General features: G+C 46.0%; 1 protein-coding gene across 1 annotated transcript; it reads right to left on the minus strand.

Moving 5' to 3' along the window:
* Positions 1-1,544: 1,544 nt before the first annotated feature.
* LOC116831927 (uncharacterized) lies at positions 1,545-18,167 on the minus strand. The gene is made up of 7 exons (XM_075073893.1): positions 18,151-18,167; positions 16,697-16,817; positions 15,441-15,567; positions 9,451-9,564; positions 8,574-9,041; positions 4,526-4,639; positions 1,545-4,123 (listed from the first exon to the last, which is right to left on the minus strand). The coding sequence occupies exons 2-7, from the start codon at positions 16,802-16,804 to the stop codon at positions 3,114-3,116; spliced, it is 1,941 nt and encodes a 646-aa protein (XP_074929994.1). The 5' UTR covers positions 16,805-16,817; positions 18,151-18,167; the 3' UTR covers positions 1,545-3,113.
* Positions 18,168-18,509: the final 342 nt, after the last annotated feature.

Below are 18,509 nucleotides of genomic sequence, written 5' to 3' on the forward strand. Positions count from 1 at the left end.
CTTTGTGACTGCTCACTGCCGAACCCTCCTTGCTGTGCTAATGTCCCTGTCCGTTTTTTTCTTTTATATTTTTTTTTTGTTTGGCGGGCACTTTTGGAGGTTTGAGCTACTCCTGTGGATCAGCCACTCAAGGAACATTTGTTCTAGGAAGCAAGCCGGCAGACAAGAAAACATTAGACCTCTGTCCAATGCTACACTAAGTTTTCGAAATTAGTCGTCCCCACACTTAATGTCCAAAGAGACCATTAGAGCATCTAATTTGACCCCCTGCATATCACAGGCCTCCTGTATGACACAATAGCTACTTTTGGGGCAAACCCATTCCAGAAAGGCATCTAGTCTTCATTAAATGATATCAGGAGATGGCGAATCCACCACTTTTCTTGGTAGCTTGTTCCTGTGGCGAATTATCCTCCCTGTTGACTATTTGTTGCTTATTTGTAATATGAATCCTTGGTCTGGCTCCCAGCCCCTCTCCAAGGGTTGCAGCTGTCTGGAAGTGCTGCCTTCCACGCCTTCCTCATTCACACCTCATTCATTCAACAGGGCAACTGATTACCAAGTGGGGGGAAGATCTTATTCTACTTCTAGCAAAAAGACATTTTCCTTTAACTTTAATTATACTACCTTAGGGGCTCGCTATAACATACTACCAAGGCTCAATACAAAGTGATACAAAATTATACAAAAATGCATAATACAGAGATTTATCTACAACTGCATTGATTGAATGTGGTGTGCAGTAATATAGGGATCCCTGCGTCTTTGAATGAGGCTTTATACTTTGGAGGGGCGAGTCGGGGTGAGCGACAAGTCGGAGGCGGGCGGGTGGGCAAAGAGTCGAGCAGTGAAGCAGCAGGGATTCTAGGGGCAGGCATGGGGGTTTCTGTCAGGGGAGGACGGAGGTGAAAAGAGGTGAGCAGTGGATGGAGGACTGACTAGAAGGAGATGCAGAGGGGGGCTAGGGGGTGAAGAGGGGTGTGATGGTGGGGCCGAGCGGGGAGGGGGTGGGTCCTATTTTACCTCTGATCTGGTCACCCAATGCACGCTGTTTCTTTCCCCCTCTACAGGCTTCCACATACCATCAGTGCCTTGCTAGTGTGCCATGCACCATGAGAGATCTCTTGTCTTTGTGCGTGACTGTGAGTGTTTCCCTTGTGCGTGAATTTATTCAACAAAATCTTGAGCTTCGTAACGGCTACCATGAGTGAAATGAAAAAGAGAATCCGAGTACAGTGTTTTCAACACTGAATGGACAAATAAATACTTACATACTGAGAATGATACAGTTACTAAAGTAAGCTTTCAAATTTCTAAGGACATTGCTGCTGCTTGGAAATGCTTCACAGAAGGCGAGTTTTTAAAAAAGTATCTTGATTTCTGTATCTGAGTTATGTCCAGAAAAGAAGGGAATATTTGAGAATGTCAGTCTATCACGCATGACTGTACAGAGAATAGCTAACATTTCTACCAATTTAAGCGATCAGTTAAAGCAGAGTCAGTGAATTCTGCTTTTACTCCCTATCTATGAATGAAAGCACCGATTTAGAAGACACCGCCCAACTTCTTATTTTTATTAGAAGTATTGATAATAACTTTGAAATTACTGAAGAACTTGCTGGCATGCGCTCCATGACAGGTCGCACAACTGGAAAAGAAATCTCCAGTGAAGTGATAAAGTCCATGAATGATAAGTCGGGATTAGATTTCACAAGCTTGGTGGCCATTTGTACGGAGGGTGCTCCAGCTATGTGTGGAAAAAATGTTGGTGCAGTTGTTATTCTTGAATAATTTATTGGGAGACAAATAACCAAACATCACTGCATTTACATCAGCAGGTTTTGTGTAGCAAAGTCTTAAAATCTGAGCATGTAATGTCAATGGTAGTTTCCATGTTAAACTACATCCGTTCTAGAGGACTAAAAACATAGGACACTTAGAGCCTTTCTTGAAGGGGTTGATGCCGAGTGCAGCGACTTGATCTACCATATGGAATTGAGGTGGTTGAGTAGAGGAAAAGTGCTCCGCTGTTTCATTGCTTTGAAAGAGGAGGTAGCAAAATTCCTAGAAAATGGGCCAGTAAAATTCCCAGAGCTTGAAAATGAGTCCTGGAATCAAGATCTCTTTCTTTTGTGATATTACAGAACACCTGAATGATCTCAACATTCATCTTCAGGGAAAAAATCAACTTCTATTTCAAATGTGTGCTGCAGTGAAAGCTTTCAAAATGAAATTGAAACTTTTCAGAAGTCAGTTGTCAAAAGGTGAAATGTGTCACTTGCGTACAGCGTATCTCTCAGCACAAACCTGCTGAATTAGGAGAAAAATATGCAAAGCACATTAATCTTTTGATTGAAGAATTTGACAGAAGACTTTCTTTGTCTAAATAAGACGTCCAGTTGAAGCTGACTGAAAATCCCTTTTCTGTGGATCCAGAGGAAGTGCCACTAGATCTGCAGTTGAAGGTTACTGAATTTCCATGTTTGGCAGTTTACCAAAATAAGCACAGAGAAAGCAGCCTGCGGGACTTCTACAAAAGTCTGGACAATGAAAAATACAAGAATCTTATTGAAGTTGCACTGAAAACGTTCAGCATTTTTGGAAGCACTTACATATGTGAACATTTTCTATCATGAACATGAATAAAAACAAGCAATGTTCTTCTCTGACTGACGACCATTTGGAAAACACTATGAAAATATCCACTTCAAATATGACCCCCGAATACGACAAGCTTGTTGCCCAAAAGAGATGTACTATCTCTCATTACATTTGCAAGGTAATTATGAAAAGTACAAATGTTTTCTTTCAAGGAAACAGGTGTTTTTCATTTTTACATAATTCATAAAAAAATTAAAATAATTTAAAAAATTGTTTGCTTTAATTGAAAAATTCTTAATAAAGTATCACACACATCCCCCAACCTTCCTTTTCAGCCCACAGCTGTTTCAGCGGGTCAGCGCAAGGGAAGGAGGGTTTGTTTCCATGGGACTGGGCAGTGCTAGGGGGGAGTGTTTCCGCAGGGCCAGGCGACACTGGGCGGGGTGTTTCCGCGGGGCTGGGCGGTTTCAGCCCTCAGCTGTTTTCTTTGGAGCAATATGGCCTTCGCCGCTTTATGAGTTGTGCAGGCCTGATGTGTAGGGCATTTCTCTTGTGTGGATTCTCTGATGTCTGATAAGGTCTGAGCGCCGACTGAAGCTTTTCCTGCACTCAGGGCATGGGTAGCACGTAGCTCTTGTGTGGATTCTCTGATGTGCGTTAAGGGTTGAGCGCTGACTGAAGCTTTTCCCACACTCAGAGCACGTGTACGGCTTCTCCCCTGTGTGGATTCTCTGATGTCTGATCAGATATGAGCGCCAACTGAAGCTTTTCCCGCACTCAGAGCATGTGTAGGGCATCTCTCCATTGTGGATTCTTTGATGTGTGATCAGGGCAGAGATGTCACTGAAGCTTTTCCCACACTCAGAGCATATGGAGCGCATCTCTCCCATGTGAATTCTACGATGCGTAATGAGGTGTGAGCGCCGATTGAAGCTTCTCCCACACTCAGCGCATGTGTAGGGCTTCTCCCCTGTGTGGATTCTCTGATGTGTGATAAGGTTTGAGCTTCTACTGAACCTTTTCCCACACACAGTGCACGTGTGGGGCATCTCACCTGTGTGGATTCTACAATGTCTGATAAGGTTTGAGCGCCAATCAAAGCTTTTCCCACACTCGGAGCATGTGTGGGGCATCTCCCCTGTGTGGATTCTACGATGTCTGATAAGGTGTGGGCGGTCATTGAAGCTTTTCCCGCACTCAGAGCATCTGTGGGGCGTCTCTCCTGTGTGGATTCTCTGATGTGTGATAAGGGCAGAGCGCCAATTGAAGCTTTCCCCGCACTCATGGCACATGTAGCGTGTCTCTTCCAAGTTGATTCTGTCACATGTTATAAGGTCTGAGTGGCTAATGAAGTTTTCCTTTGGCCTCTCTTGAGTCTCGCAAGAATTGGCTTTTTCTTGGAGTGCACAAATGCCAGAAACATTCCCTTTGGGTCTTCCTGATAACGTTCCATGTGGTTCTCCTTGCTCAGCATCTTCCTGCTGGGGTTTCTGCTCCTCATTCTCACTCACCATCACATCACCTGATGGGAGACAGAGAGAATCCAAACACAGGTCACTCCTTGAACTGGAAAGAAAGGAAATCTCAGAGAGAGGAATGGACAAAGGGATGAACCAAAATATGTGTGGGAGAGATCAAACCTATCAGGAGCTGATATCCCCAAACCCTTCCCCAGAGAAGAGAGAGGAAGGGATCAGTTTTGGTCTGCATCTCACCAGAACTCTCAGGGGAAAGCGAGATCGGAGAGGGACCTGCTGCCAGTTGTCAGTCAGAATAGGAGGGAAGCCATGAGTGACATCTGACATGATTCCGCATCTGCAGGGAACAATCCTGAACTAGGAGAGCTCACGAGATCTTTGTAGGGCAGCCCAAATGTTTCCTGTATTCACAGACAGTTTCTGAGTTGGTTTAACCAATTCCTTACCTGTGCAGGCAGCTCTTGGGAGCACTTCTTTCTCAGAGCCCTGGAGGTCCAGGACCCATGGCTCTTCCCCTCGTTCCAGTTGTGAGATCACATCAGGTTTGGAATTTAGAAACCCTACGCCAGGCAAAGAAAACAAGGGAGGTCAGTGAAGTTTGTGGGATACTTGTCACAAAGAATAGTCCATGGTTTTGACCCCAGCTCATTTTTAAGAGGTAACATCCCAAGGCCGGCTTCCTTGGCTCAAAGTGGCAGGATAGTTATTACTATTATAAATCATATGCATTACCTCAGTGCCTAAGGACCAACTAACAGTGGGTCTCCATTGTGCTAGGCAAAGTACAAAGATAGTAGCTGGACCATGCCCTGAAGAATTTACAATCTAAATAGACAAGACAGACACAGAATGGGGAAGGGGCAGAACCCACTGTTGGAATACAGACATTCAGGCCTGCCTGTAAAGCCTATACTTTAAGAACTTAGGTGTATTTCTATCACTTAGCTAGTTATAGGGGTATAAAAACAAAGAATCAAAATCACAGTCCGCCTGTGTCTGGGCCTTCTCTCACTGGGATAGTCTGAAGCTTTGTTCTTAGGCTAAGGCCTCTGGCTAAGCACCAGGGACAGCCATAAACATCCCCACATCCCAAACCAGTTACATTGAAATAAGGTGGTGTTGGCCTGTTAGGAAGACGATCCTATCCTGATAGTGCCCATCACCACCAGATAAAGAAATAGATCTTAAGATTGTTAAAGAAACCTTAGTTTGATAGCATCCTGTCTGGCAAGAAAGCACTTATCAATAGTTGTGGTTGTGAAACCATTAGATCTGTATTGTTTTATCTTTATGGCCACCACTTTTCATTGTTAATCAGTCGGTTCTCTAATTGTTTCTCTCTGCTGTATAATTAATTTTGCCAGGCGTAAGTTAATTAGGGTAGTGGGATATAATTGGTTAGAGAATTATGCTATAATATGTTAGAATTGGTTAGTTACAATGATTGGTTAAGGTATAGCTGAGAATATTACTCTATAAACGGGGTCAAACAGGAGAGGGAAAAGGAAATTGGAATTATAGAATATCAGGGTTGGAAGGGATCTCAGGAGGTCATCTAGTCCAACCCCCTGCTCAAAGCAGGACCAATCCCCAACTAAATCATCCCAGCCAGGGCTTTGTTAAGTCTGACCTTAAAAACCTCTAAGGAAGGAGATTCCACCATCTCCCTAGGTAACCAATTCCAGTGCTTCACCACTCTCCGAATGAAAAAGTTTTTCCTAATATCCAACCTAAACCTCCCCCACTGCAACTTGAGACCATTACTTCTTGTTCTGTCATCTGCCACCACTGAGGAGAAGTCTAGATCCATCCGCTTTGGAACCCCCTCTCAGGTAGTTGAAAGCAGCTATTAAATCACCCCTCATTCTTCTCGTCTGCAGACTAAACAATCCCAGTTCCCTCAACCTCTCCTCATAAGTCATGTGCTCCAGTTCCTTAGTCATTTTTGTTGCCCTCCACTGGACATTTTCTAATTTTTTCACATCCTTCTTGTAGTGTTGGGCCCCAAACTGGACACAGGACTCCAGATGAGGCCCCACCAATGTTGAATGTTTGTTAAGCGGGGGGAACAGGAACAGGGATACAGGCAAGGCTCTGTGGCATCAGAACTGGGAAGGGGGTAAATGCTCTGCAGCATCAGAGCTGGGAAGGGAGACAGGAGGTAAATGCTCTGCGGCATCAGAGCTGGGAAGGGAACACTGGGGAACAGACTGTATCTGCGTATAGAGATAAGCGCAACTGGTGTGAAGGCCTTCGGAACGCATAATCTTATAGGTGGAAAAACTGTACAGGCTACACTACCACACTGTGACATCATCAACAAAGTGCCCATTTGTGCCCGGGTAGCGGCCCTGCTAGGGGAGGGAGGACTGCAGCAAGGACTCAGAATCGGTGGCCAGGGTCGCTGTGCATAGAGATGGGGAGGTCACATGGAGAGGGGGTAATGAGTGGGAGAGGGAGGTCAAGAATTAAAATAATAATATTTTGGGAAAAAATTTATAATGAAGTGAAACTGAACAGAAATAAAAGTGGAGTGTAGGCTCTAAAGCATCAAGGCTTGGGTAGGGATTCAGGGTTAAAGGTCTGGGATCCCTCACAGCTCTAGATCCCCAAACCTCTCCTCCCTCCCACTGCCCCACTTCCTGGGTGCTCTTCCTCCACACTCCCCTCCCCTTCTTCCCATTACTCTCAGCCGGCACCACCTCCGGGCACTCTGGCAGCTTCTTGTATTCTCTCCTCGTCTCTCACTACCTGGTCCCTCCCTGCTGGTTCGTAGCTCTAATCCTACACACCCCCTCCCCATGTCCTGGCACTCCAGAATTATCTCCTCCCCCCTTCTCCTCCCCTCCCACGGCTCTGTTTTCCCTTCACTCGTGGGGTCCTGAATGGCAACATTATACACTCTCGTATCAAAAGAGGAGCTCACCTGACTGTCACACAAGCCCTGCACGAGTCATACACCTATTTACTCAATTTCGAATTCTACAGGCAGTATATTTTCCTCTCTCCCCCTCCTGGAGCTGATGAACATCCCTGGCTGGAGGGACACACACTCCTATGAGTCAAAAGGAAAGGAGCTGATAGAAAAGATCACAGGACTGATCCCAAAGTGGTGTGAGCTTCAAAAGGCAGAAGCAGGTAACTCATCTGGGGGAGCTGAGACCATGGTGAAGATGGTGCAAAAATCACTATACTGGAATTAGCAAATGTGATTAAAAAAAAAAAAAATCTTTGGCCAGCCCTAGTCAAGGCATTTGTTACAGTTCTCGCTCATGTGGATTTTCTATATTTAATAAGATTTGAGTCTGACTGAAGCATTTCCCACACTCAGAGCATCCATAAGCTTTTTCATCCAAGTGAATTCTCTGATGTGTGGTAAGGTGTGAGCTATAACCACAGCTTTTCCCGCACTCAAAGCATGTGTAGGGCGTCTCTCCTGCATGGATTTGCTGATGTGAGATGAAGGCTGAGCTATAACTGAAGCGTTTCCCATACTCAGAGCATGTGCAGAGTTTCTCTCCTGTGTGGATTCTACAATGAGATAAGGACTGAGCGCCGACTACAGCTTTTCCTACACTCAGAGCACGTATAAGGCGTCTCTGCCGTATGAATTCTCTGATGTAAGATGAGCTTTGAACTCGCAATGAAGCTTTTCCCGCACTCAGAGCATGTGTAGGGCTTTTCTCCTGTGTGGATTCTCTGATGTTTACTAAGACTTGAGCTCTGAAGCTTTTCCCAAGCTCAGTGCATCCATAAGGCAGGCCACATGTGGCCTGCGTGGGCTCACTGTGCGGCCCGCAGGCAAGAGGTGGGGTAGGGCTGCTGGGTTCACCCCCCTGCCTGGAGGAGGGGGGCACTGAGGCGGTAAGCGCTGGGCACGAGGCAGAGCCAGTAACTGCAAAGCGAGGGGAGGGGCGCCTGGCCTGGGCTTGAGCCACAGCTGGGCGGGGGTGTGTGTGTGAGTGCGGCCTGCCCTGCACCGACTGCTGCCCCCTTCTCTGGTCCAGGGACCTCCCGCCTGCCCCCCGGCTCCCTGCGGCCCCTGTGTTTGTGTGTTGGACACTCACATCCAATCCTTTCACACTGCCCCCCTTTTTCCTCCCCTTAGTTCATAGCCCCAGAAAATCCTTTCAAACTGTCCCCCTTTTCCCCTCCCCTTATTTCATGGGGGGATGATTCATAAAAAAATTAAAATAATTTAAAAAATTGTTTCTTTAATTGAAAAATTCTTAATAAAGTACCCCCCCCCCCAACTCTTCCTTTTTGGCCCACAGCTTTCTCGATGGGGCAGTGCTGGAGAAGGAGGGTTTGTTTCCACCGGGCAGGTGGCGCTGGTGGGGGTTATGTGTTTTGCAGGGGGGGGGGAGGCCTGGGCAGCGCTGAGGCAGAGTTTTGGCAGGGCCAGGGGAGTGGGTTGACCCTCAGCTGTTTTCTTTGGAATAATATGGTCCTCGCCGCTTTACAAGTTGTGCAGGCCTGGATAAAGTTTCTCACCTGCGTGCATTCTCCGATGTCTGATAAGACTTGAGCGCTGATTGAAGCGTTTCCCGCACTCAGCACACATGTAGGGTTTTTCTCCGGTGTGGATTCTCCTGTGTCTGATTACGGATGAGTGCAGATTAAAGCTTTTCCCACACTCATGGCATCCATAAGGTTTCTCACCTGTGTGGATTCTCCTATGTCTGATAAGGTTTGAGCTCCGACTGAAGTGTTTCCCACACTCATGGCATGTGTAGTGTGTCTCTTCCAAGTTGATTCGCTCACGTGTAAGAAGGTCTGAGTGGCTACTGTAGTTTTCCCATGGCCTGTGCTGACTCTCACAGGCTTTTGCTTTTTCTGGGAGTGCACAACTCCTGGACTCATTCCTTTTTGATCTTCCTGATAACGTCCCATGGGGTAATACTTGCTCAGTATCTTCCTGCTGGGGTTTCTCCTCCTCATTCTCACTCACCATCCCAACACCTGATGGTAGACAGAGAGAATCCAGACACAGGTCACTCCTTGCACCGGAGAGAAAGGAAATCTAAGAGTGGGGAATGGGAAAAGGGATGAACAAACCAAAATATGTGCGGGAGAGATCAAAGCTATCAGGAGCTGATTATCCCCAAACCTTTCCCCAGAGAAGAGAGAGGAAGGGATCAGTTCTGGGTCCTCATTGCACCAGAATTCTCAGAGGACAGCGAGATCGAGGAGGGACCTCTTGCCAGTTGTCAGTCAAGGTAGAGGGGAGCCATGAGTGACACCTGCCTAATGATTCCACATCTGCAGGGAACAATCTTGAACTCAGAGAGCTCACAAGGTCTTTGTAGGGCATCCAAAATGTTTCCTGTATTCACGGACAGTTGTTGACTTGGCTTAACCAATTCCTCACCTGTGCAGGCAGCTCTCAGGAGCACTTTTTTCTCAGAGCCCTGGAGGTCTGGGATCCAAGGCTCTTCCCCTCGTTCCAGCTGCGAGATCACATCAGGTTTGGAATTCAGAAACCCTACGCCAGGCAAAGAAAATGAGGGAGGTCAGTGGAATTTGTGGGATACTTGTCACAAATAGTCCATGGTTTTAACCCCAGCTCATTTTTAGGCAGTAACATCCCAAGGCAGCTTCCTTGGCTCAAAGTGGCAGGAGAGTTGTTATTATTATAAATCATATTCATTACCTTAGTGCCTAAGGGCCAACTAACAGTGGGTCCCCATTGTGCTAGGCAAAGTACAAACAGAGAGTAGTAGATGGCCCATGCCCTGAAGAATTTACAGTCTAAATAGACAAGACAGACACAGAATGGGGTAAGGAGTAGAACCCCCCAGCAGAGTGAACTATGTGAAGGCAGAGGGACAGATCTGATGAACACAGGCAAACATCTTGAGATTATCATATTTAATGTTACAACTAGGGCCAGTGTCTTCCGGAAATTGCGGCTATAAATGCATTTTTTCCCCCAAATTACTCTTCATTTCTGGAATCACCCTTCATATCTGGAATTTCTGATCAGAGGGTGGGTGGGGATGCAGGGTCACAACCCCCCAGATTTCTGCCCAGAGACACCTGACACCTTGTCATGGTAGAATTCCCCACCCTGAACCTTAGCATTCAAAAGATGGGGTACCAGCATGAATTCCTCTAAGCTTAATTACCAGCTTAGACCTGTAGCGCTGCCACCAACCAGGAATTCCAGTGCCTGGTACACTCTGGTCCCCCCAAAACCTTGCCCGGGGACCCCCAAGACCCAGACCCTGCTGGATTTTTAACACAAGGAAAGTAAACCCTGTCTCCCACTGTTCCTCTCCCAGGCTCCTCCCTGGGTTACCCTGGAAGATTACTGTGAATTCAAACTCCTTGAATCACAAACACAAAGAGGAGAATTCCCTTCCCTCCCTCTTCTCTTTCCTCTCTCAAGACTCGCCCCTGAGAGAGAAGTATTCCTGACACAGAGAGAATAACCTCTCTCTACCCCTTTCCCTTCCTTTCTCCCCACCAATATCCTGGTGGATTCAGACCCAGTCCCTGGAGTCTCACTCAGAATAAAAAAACAATCCGGTTCTTAAACAAGAAAAGCTTTTAATTAAAGAAGGAAAAACAGTAAAAATTATCATCTTAATTTTACAAAGATTAGGTATAGGGGTTTTTCAGCTATAGACACTCGGGAATACCCTTCCAGCCTAAGTATTTTCAAGTACAAATAAAATCCCTTTTAGCAAAATATCAAATTTGAAACTCCTTCCACCTAATTACATTTGCAAATAAAAGAAAACAAACATCAGCCTAACTCCGCCTCTCTACCTAGTACTTACTATTCTGGACATATAAGAGACTGTATCAGAGAGACTGGAAGGAAACCTGGTTGCACGTCTGGTCACTCTCAGAACCCAGAGAGAACAACAACCAAAAACTAACAGCACACACACCAACTTCCCTCCCTCAAGATCTGAAAGCATCCTGTCCCCTGATTGGTTCTCTGGTCAGGTGACAGCCAGGCTTACTGAACTTGTTAACCCTTTACAATCAAAAGAGATATAAAGTACTTCTGTTCTATTAACTCCTACTATTTGTTTATGACACTCCTCCCCAGGGCGCAAGGCAGAGGCTGGCTGCGGTTGAGACTTGCTGCCAATTTCTTCCCTCCTCATACAAGTCTGGGCTCAGCAAAACCATCGTGGAGCTTCCCCTGGGTAGGGGGGACCCTTGACAGTGGGACTTCGGGATCCCTCATCATGCTGCGTCCACAGCACCCCTCCCCTGCACACACCTGGTTCATGTCCTGTCTCCCCAGCCCACAGCTGGCTCTAGGCTCTCAACACCCAGTGTCTGGGCCCCACCTTCCCAACACAGCTTGCTCCTATCCCCTCCCCCCAATGCATTTTCATGCTGTAAAGGATTATATATTATTCATATTTGTCAATTACTCTGTTTTCATTGCCAGCAAACACTGGCCCTACTTATGACTGTTATCTCTATATTTGAGCCTGCCCTTGAAAGCATGAATACTTCACAGACTGTGGTGCTGAGATGGGCCAGATGATACCAAAGAGGGCTGAGGGATGATTTCCTGTCCAATCTGGTGTCATGAAGGGGTGATGAATGTCAGATCCTAAAGCTGGTTATGCAGATCTCCATCTTTTGAAGCTCTGCCCTACGAAGAAAGGGGCAGGGACTGATTTTACCTCTTTCAGGAGGCTGAAGAAGACAGACTTTTTGGGGAGAAACAGCTGAGTTTGAGCTGACTGAGGGGGAACTTTTGGGCTACAAACTGACATGACCTGATAACCAAGAGGTAAGCTTTTAAGGAAGGCTTTAATACACTTCGGAAACAATCAGTGATTCCCAGGAGGACTGATGAGGGGGAATGGTAAATATGCATTTAGATGCTTTTTTTGTTTTATATCTTTTCCCCAGAAGACACACTGACACTGTCATGGATCCACAGGATCTGTGCAATGCCCTGGCTTTTAAACAGTCCTTGGGAGGTCCCCCTTGAGTGCGACAGACTCCCAAAGGCTCCCACTCTTCCACAAGGACAGAGCATGTAGCTTCAGCACCTGAGACTGAGCCTCTGGCTTCAACACTCCTATTTCAACCTGCGAGCTCTGCCAGCAGGTCCAGCTGAACGACACTCCTGTTCAGTGACTCTTCCTCAGTCAATGCACAGAGCACGTTTTTGCTGTGACAGTGGGCAAGATTAAACATTGCAGGGTTTATCAGTCAACTAAAACACAACATTGGAAAGTCCTTAGGACAGGGAAGCGAAGAAGACAATACAGTCCATACTGGCCAATGCCCTTGAGCCATGCTGCCATAGAAAACGCTTTGGTTTCCTTTCATTGTGACTGTTCATTTGTCTTCACTCCAGCAGAGCTTCCTGCATCTGTAAGCCCAGTTCTTCCTGCTCCCAAAAACATAATGAGTCCATGTATGCTTCACTCAGCCAAGCAGAGATCCTCCCATGGACAGGTGACAATTATTCCTTTGTCTCTGTCGGGTATTCCATTGATGTAGATTGGCCCCAGCCAGTCCTTAATGACCCATTCATATCACCCAATGACAGATACATGACAAAACACCTCATGTCTCCTCCTCTTTCTAATCATGGCAATACCAATCATAGAGGGAAACTGAGGTGTGTATTGGCATCATACAAGTATCACCAAAATTCCCATCTCTCTCTCACACACACTGCTCACAGCCCTTGGAGAGAAAGCAAAGCACAGGAACTGGAGGTTAGTCCAGTGAACACAGTGGAGGACAAGCTGCAATCCTCACACCCTGGTCAAAAAGGAGAGGCATGTGGGTCCCCACCCATAGAGAGGGGCTGGCTAGAGGCCTGATACCCGAGAGGCCATTCCTTGAGCACCCCATGGAGTTAGGCCAAAGGCTTAGCTACCCCAGAACTGTGACATCGCAAAAGCACATTTTTGGGAATTAGGAAATCTAGTGGCTCAGATGTAATGGGAGGGAGAATTAAACTCCCCCAGTCTGTGGAGAAGGCTGGGGAATTAAACACTAAAATTCAGGAGCAACAGCACCTAATTCTTCCAGAAAAAAAAGAGAATGTAAGAAACAAGAACTTGGCCATGCAAGCTCAGGAGGGACAGGCTCAGAGATCCAAGGAGCCTGGAGGGGATGACAGCTTGTGCCTGCTGCAGATGTGAAGAGGGGGGACAAGACTTTCTCCAAACTCTCACTTCTGTTGACTCTGACCTGATTTTATCATCTATGTCCACCATGTCTTGTGGGCAATTTTATACTCGCTAGAGGGAAAATGTCATGATCAGAGTATTGCTTATTAGTTTGGAAGATGCGTGGAGGGGCAAGGAGGTGATGCAGCCGGGATCGACGCTCAACACGTGGCTGATTTACCGGGTGTAGTAAACACCCACTAAATCGACTGCAGATCGCTCTCCAGTCGACCCCTGTACTCCACCCAGATGAGGAGAGTAAAGGAAGTCGACCCCTGCAGCGTACCCCCGGTAGCTGGAGTTGCGTCGCGTAGGTCGACTGACTGCGGTAGTATACACATAGCCAAAGCTTGCTACAGTTAAGGGCCTTATATTCGGTGGAGGCTTTGTGGGAGTAGTTAGGCTGCAGTCTGGGATTTACCTGAATAGGCCTAAGGAGAGAATCCCAGGTCAGATATTTTGCACCCTCATTTTGAGAGACTAACGAGTAACCACAAACAGGTGCAATACGCCACAGGATTCTGAAAGGGGGGGCAGAGGGCAGGCGCAGTTCACTTGCTATGCAGTATCTCAGCAGTTGGACGCATTCATATATTGGAATTATTAATAACTAAGTGATGTAAATCATGAGGATTAATGCTTGATGCTTAATTATGGGCTTCCCGAAGGCCACATATGGGTCGGGGCAACTATTGACATCATTGTAATCAGAGTAAAGAAGCAGATAGGGTGTATAGCCATCCGATACATAGCCATAAGAAAGTGGATAAATGACCTCTCCTAGTGACCATTTTTTCATTTTGTTGGGTCCCTGAGACAGTGTCAACTGGAGCAGGGCCTCCCTTCTGATGGGCTCCCTTGCCTCTCGATCTTTGTTTCCAACGGTGTCCATAACTCGTAAGTATGCACAGTGCAAGACCCTCTTTACTATACTCACCTTAGTCTAATTGTTACATGTATTGAGCCTTGCCTATGATTTCAATTATAACTGTCTGTATTAAATCCAGTTTCTGTGTGTTTGACCAGATTTCATCTTCTCAATACACTGTGAGTAGCCATGTACAAGGGTGAGCTGTATCCCAATACATAATCTTATAGGTGTAAAAATTGTACAGGCTACACTACCACTCTGTGACATCATCAACAAAGTGCCCATTTGTGCCCGGGTAGCGGCCCTGCTAGGGGAGGGAGGACTGCAGCAAGGACTCAGGATCGGTGGTCAGGGTCGCTGTGCACAGAGTTGGGGAGATTATATGGGGAGGGGGGTAATGAGCAGGAGAGGGAGGTCAAGAGTTAAAATAATAATATTTTGGAAAAAAATGTATAATGAAGCAAAATTGAAAGAAATAAAACCGGAGTGTAGGCTTTAAAGCTTGGGTAGAGATTCGGGGTTAAAAATCTGGGATCCCCCACAGCTCCAGATTCCTAAACCTCTCCTCCCTCCCACTGACCCACCCAGCCCACTTCCTAGGTGCCCTTCCTCCACACTCCCCTCCCCATCGTCCCATTACTCTCAGCCGTCACCACCTCCCAGCACCTTGGGAACTTCTTGTGTTCCCTCCTCATCTCTCACAAGCTCCTCCCTCCCTGGTGCTTCTTAGCTCCAATCCTGCACACCCTCTCCCCATGTCCTGGCACCCCAGAATTATCTACTCCCCCCTTTCCCCTCCCCTCCCCCAGCTCTGTTCACCCTTCACCCGTGGGGTCCTGAATGGCAACATTATACGCTCGCCTATCAAAAACAACAAAGAGTCCAATGGTGGCACCTTGAAGACTAACAGATTTGTTTGGGCATCAGCTTTCATGGGTAAAAAACTTCACTTCTTCAGATGCATCTCCTATCAGAAGAGAAAGAGCTCATCTGATTGTCACACAAACCATGCATGAGTCAAACACCTAATTACTCAATTTAGAATTCTACAGGCAGCCTATTTTCCTCTTAAAATGAAGAAAAGGCATGAAAGCTACAGTTATTAATATAGTTACTAATGTAGCCAATAAGGATACATTAAATGCAATTTTAAAATGACTGACGCTACCAAAAAGGCACATGTCCAAAAATGACACTAGGTAAAAAAAGGGGGGCAAGGAAACCTGCAAAACTTGTATGACAAATAAAGGTACAAAGTTATTACTACTCAGGTTCTTCAGAGACCCCACAGCTTCTAATAACCCAGGGGACAGGACTCCTTACCCAGCAAGACCACCGTCTCATAGTTCTCCTGCATGACATCCCTGTAGAGGGCTCTCTGAGTGGGGTCCAGCAGAGCCCCCTCTTCCCTGGTGAAATACACAGCCACCTCTTCGAAGGTCACCGGCTCCTGAAAGAGAAAGAGTCCAACACTCAGTTCCTGCTGCCCCACTCACAACCCCACTACTCACGGAACAGCAGCACCAGGTAAATGGAAGCTCCAGGAGGCACATGTTAACAGAGTCCCACCCCACCTTGCCTAGAGCATCCAGGAGGCATCAGAGGGTATAAAGAGAAAATCTTTGTGTCTCCCAGCTGACAGACAGAGGCAGGGTCTTTACATTTATTGCATACTCACTAGCCAGAGCTTGATATAAGAGATGGGGCTATGTCTGGACCCTGCTGGTAGCTCCCTGGTAAGAATCCCAACACTCTCCAAATAAAATATATGGAAGAAAGGGGACGTCTCTAATAAAGATTATAAGTTAGAAGGTCAGAACTGTAGAAAGTTGGTAAGGCAAGCTATCAGAAATCAATGATCGACCAATGAAAAGAAGGAATTTTTGAAAAGTATCTTAAGTACAAAATTAATCCTAACAATGGTAATCGTAAATTACTACACGGAAATGGCAAAATTATCAAAAATTATGAAGAGGTAAAAGTGTTCAATAAATATTTCTCTCCTGGATTTGGAGAAAAACAGATGATGTAACTCATATCATAAGATGTTGACGCCGGCAGTCTTTTCGTCCCAACAGTAACTCACAGGGACGTTAAACAGCAGCTATTAAAGTCAGATGTGTTTAAATCAGTGGGTCCAGATAACTAGAGTTTTGAAAGACCCAGTGGAGAAGTGTGGTGGACTGTTAATGTTGATTTTAATTAGGACTTGGAACACTGGGGAAATTCCATAAGACTGGAATAAAACTAATGCTGTGCCAATATTTAAAAACTATAAAAGAGATGACACAGCTAATTACAAGAGTCTCAGTCTGAAATCGATACTGGGCAAGAGAATGGAGCAGCCGATACTAGATTTCATTAATAAAGAATTAAAGGAGGGTAATATAATTAATACCCATGAAAAAGGTTTAGACACAATAGCTCCTATCAAACTAACTGGATATTCTTATTGGATGAGATCAAAAGTCTGGTTGCAGCTAATAGTACTGATATAATATACCTCGACTTCTGTAAGGGATATGGGTTGGTTCAGCACAATATTTTGACTAGAAAGATACAAAATACACATGGCATACATTAAATAGCTTAAAAACTGGGATTTTAAATAGGGAACCATGGTTGAGTGGATTTCTTTCTAGCGGGTTCCCGCAAGGATTGGTTCCTGGTCCTGTGCCATTTAACATTCTTATCAATGACCTAGAAGAAAATATAAAATCATCACTGATAAAGTTTGCAGTTGCCACAAAGATTGGGGGGGGTGGTAACTAATGAAGTGTCAGTAGATTCAGGTTCCAGCAGTGGGAATCTGGGAAGTTTTCCCAGTCCTGGCTGGAGGGTTATTTCCTGTTCCACAAAGAGTGGCAGTTCCATTTCCAACACCTGTGCCTTGAAATTAGGACCTACCTGACACTACACCCCATATTCAGCACTGTGGTAGGATTATAGTATGATTAGGACATAATTATGAGGCATTTTGCACAAGATGAGTCATGTGCAGTGTCACTGGAAAAGCTATGATTTGCTGAATATGATTACCCTGCCTGTGTGCATGGATCATGTTTGTATCTGAACTTATGAATATTGACTCGGTATCTGTCTTTTAAATGTGCTTACTCTGGGTAACACCCACAACCAGCCTTTCAGGTACAAGAATGAAGAAGCCAGACAGTGCTGATGACTCATCAACAAAGGCAATGGACCATGGAAGAGCTTAGCCTTCCTGTAAATGTTTTAGCCAGCCTGAGTCATGGCTACTATGACTCAGCAGGGCATGCTAGGGCTTGTGACCAGACCACATGACAATGAACTTCATTTTGGTACCTGTATTTTTCCACAAACTGGACTGGAAACTTAGTTAAGAACAAAGAGTTTCTACTATATGGAAAGACTACATACGGTGGAGTGTGTCATCATCTCCTGGCCTCATTCCCCAGACAAGAGAACTCCTGGAAGCACCTGAGGAACAAAGACTGAACTGGCAGAAGTGCTGGTCCCAGGGTAAAGGGATTTCCAGCTTGTGTATGGAAACTTGGTGGACTGCTCCTATCATCAGTTAGGGTGAGAAATTGCTAATTCAAATTCTATCCATCTAGTAAGTTAGGCTTGGTGTGAGTTTTTGCTTATTTGCTAAGTAATCTGCTTTGATCTATTTGCTACCACTTATTGCTGGGAAATTGGCTGTTGTCTTCTATCTGTCCTTGAGTGGCTTAGGTAAAGAACTCAGGCAGCTTAGCTGGATGCATGGTGCCACCTGCTGTCCTGCGGGGTGATAACAAGGCTAAATCTCCAGCAGCGTGAAAAGGGCCAGCCCAGCTTGAGGGTTAGAAGGCACAGCAGTTTCCAGAAGCCCCCCAGACTGCACCCTCTATTACACAAGCCTAAGCAGGTTTGTCACATCCTGTCCCCTCTCTTTCTCCACCCTAGATATTTCCTGCCTCCCACCACCTCGAGCAGCTCCCACCCTCATATGCATTTACTGCTCCTCTCCCTCCAAGCAGAACCCACCACCAGCTCCCTGATAATCCCTTACCTGAGCCAGCTCCACTGCAGACATTTCCTTCCCCCTAGGAGGAAGGGATGATCTGGAGAAAAACGTGGAAGTTATTCTGTAGCCTGCCAGGGTGAGAAGGGCAATGTGAGAGAATTCAGACGGGGTTTTTGTCCATTCCACATGTCGATTCCCCCCAGCATTTTCCCCTGCTAATGGACATTCTAGGTTCTGCCACACTGTGAAGCACAGAGTGACCTTATTCCAGTACAGGCCTAGCCCCCTCCCACCAGGGTGTAACCTCTGAGACATGGTGAAACTCTCTGCCACTAGGAGTCTCTGTGTTACACTTATTAAGTTTGCGGAGGATATTAAACCAGGAGGGCTTGCAAGTGCTTTGG

Source organism: Chelonoidis abingdonii, chromosome 19, assembly GCF_003597395.2.
Source record: "Chelonoidis abingdonii isolate Lonesome George chromosome 19, CheloAbing_2.0, whole genome shotgun sequence".
NCBI lineage: Eukaryota > Metazoa > Chordata > Testudines > Testudinidae > Chelonoidis > Chelonoidis abingdonii.

What these genes read in the sequence shown, in the direction of transcription:
- LOC116831927 (XM_075073893.1), bottom strand. Translation starts at nt 16,804, where the DNA reads ATGTTAAATGGCACAGGACCAGGAACCAATCCTTGCGGGAACCCGCTA. An exon ending in TGAGACGGTGGTCTTGCTGG is followed by an intron (nt 9,565 to 15,440) that starts GTAAGGAGTCCT and finishes TGCCTGGCGTAG; the next exon opens with GGTTTCTGAATTCCAAACCT. An exon ending in CCTGAGAGCTGCCTGCACAG is followed by an intron (nt 9,042 to 9,450) that starts GTGAGGAATTGG and finishes GTCTACCATCAG; the next exon opens with GTGTTGGGATGGTGAGTGAG.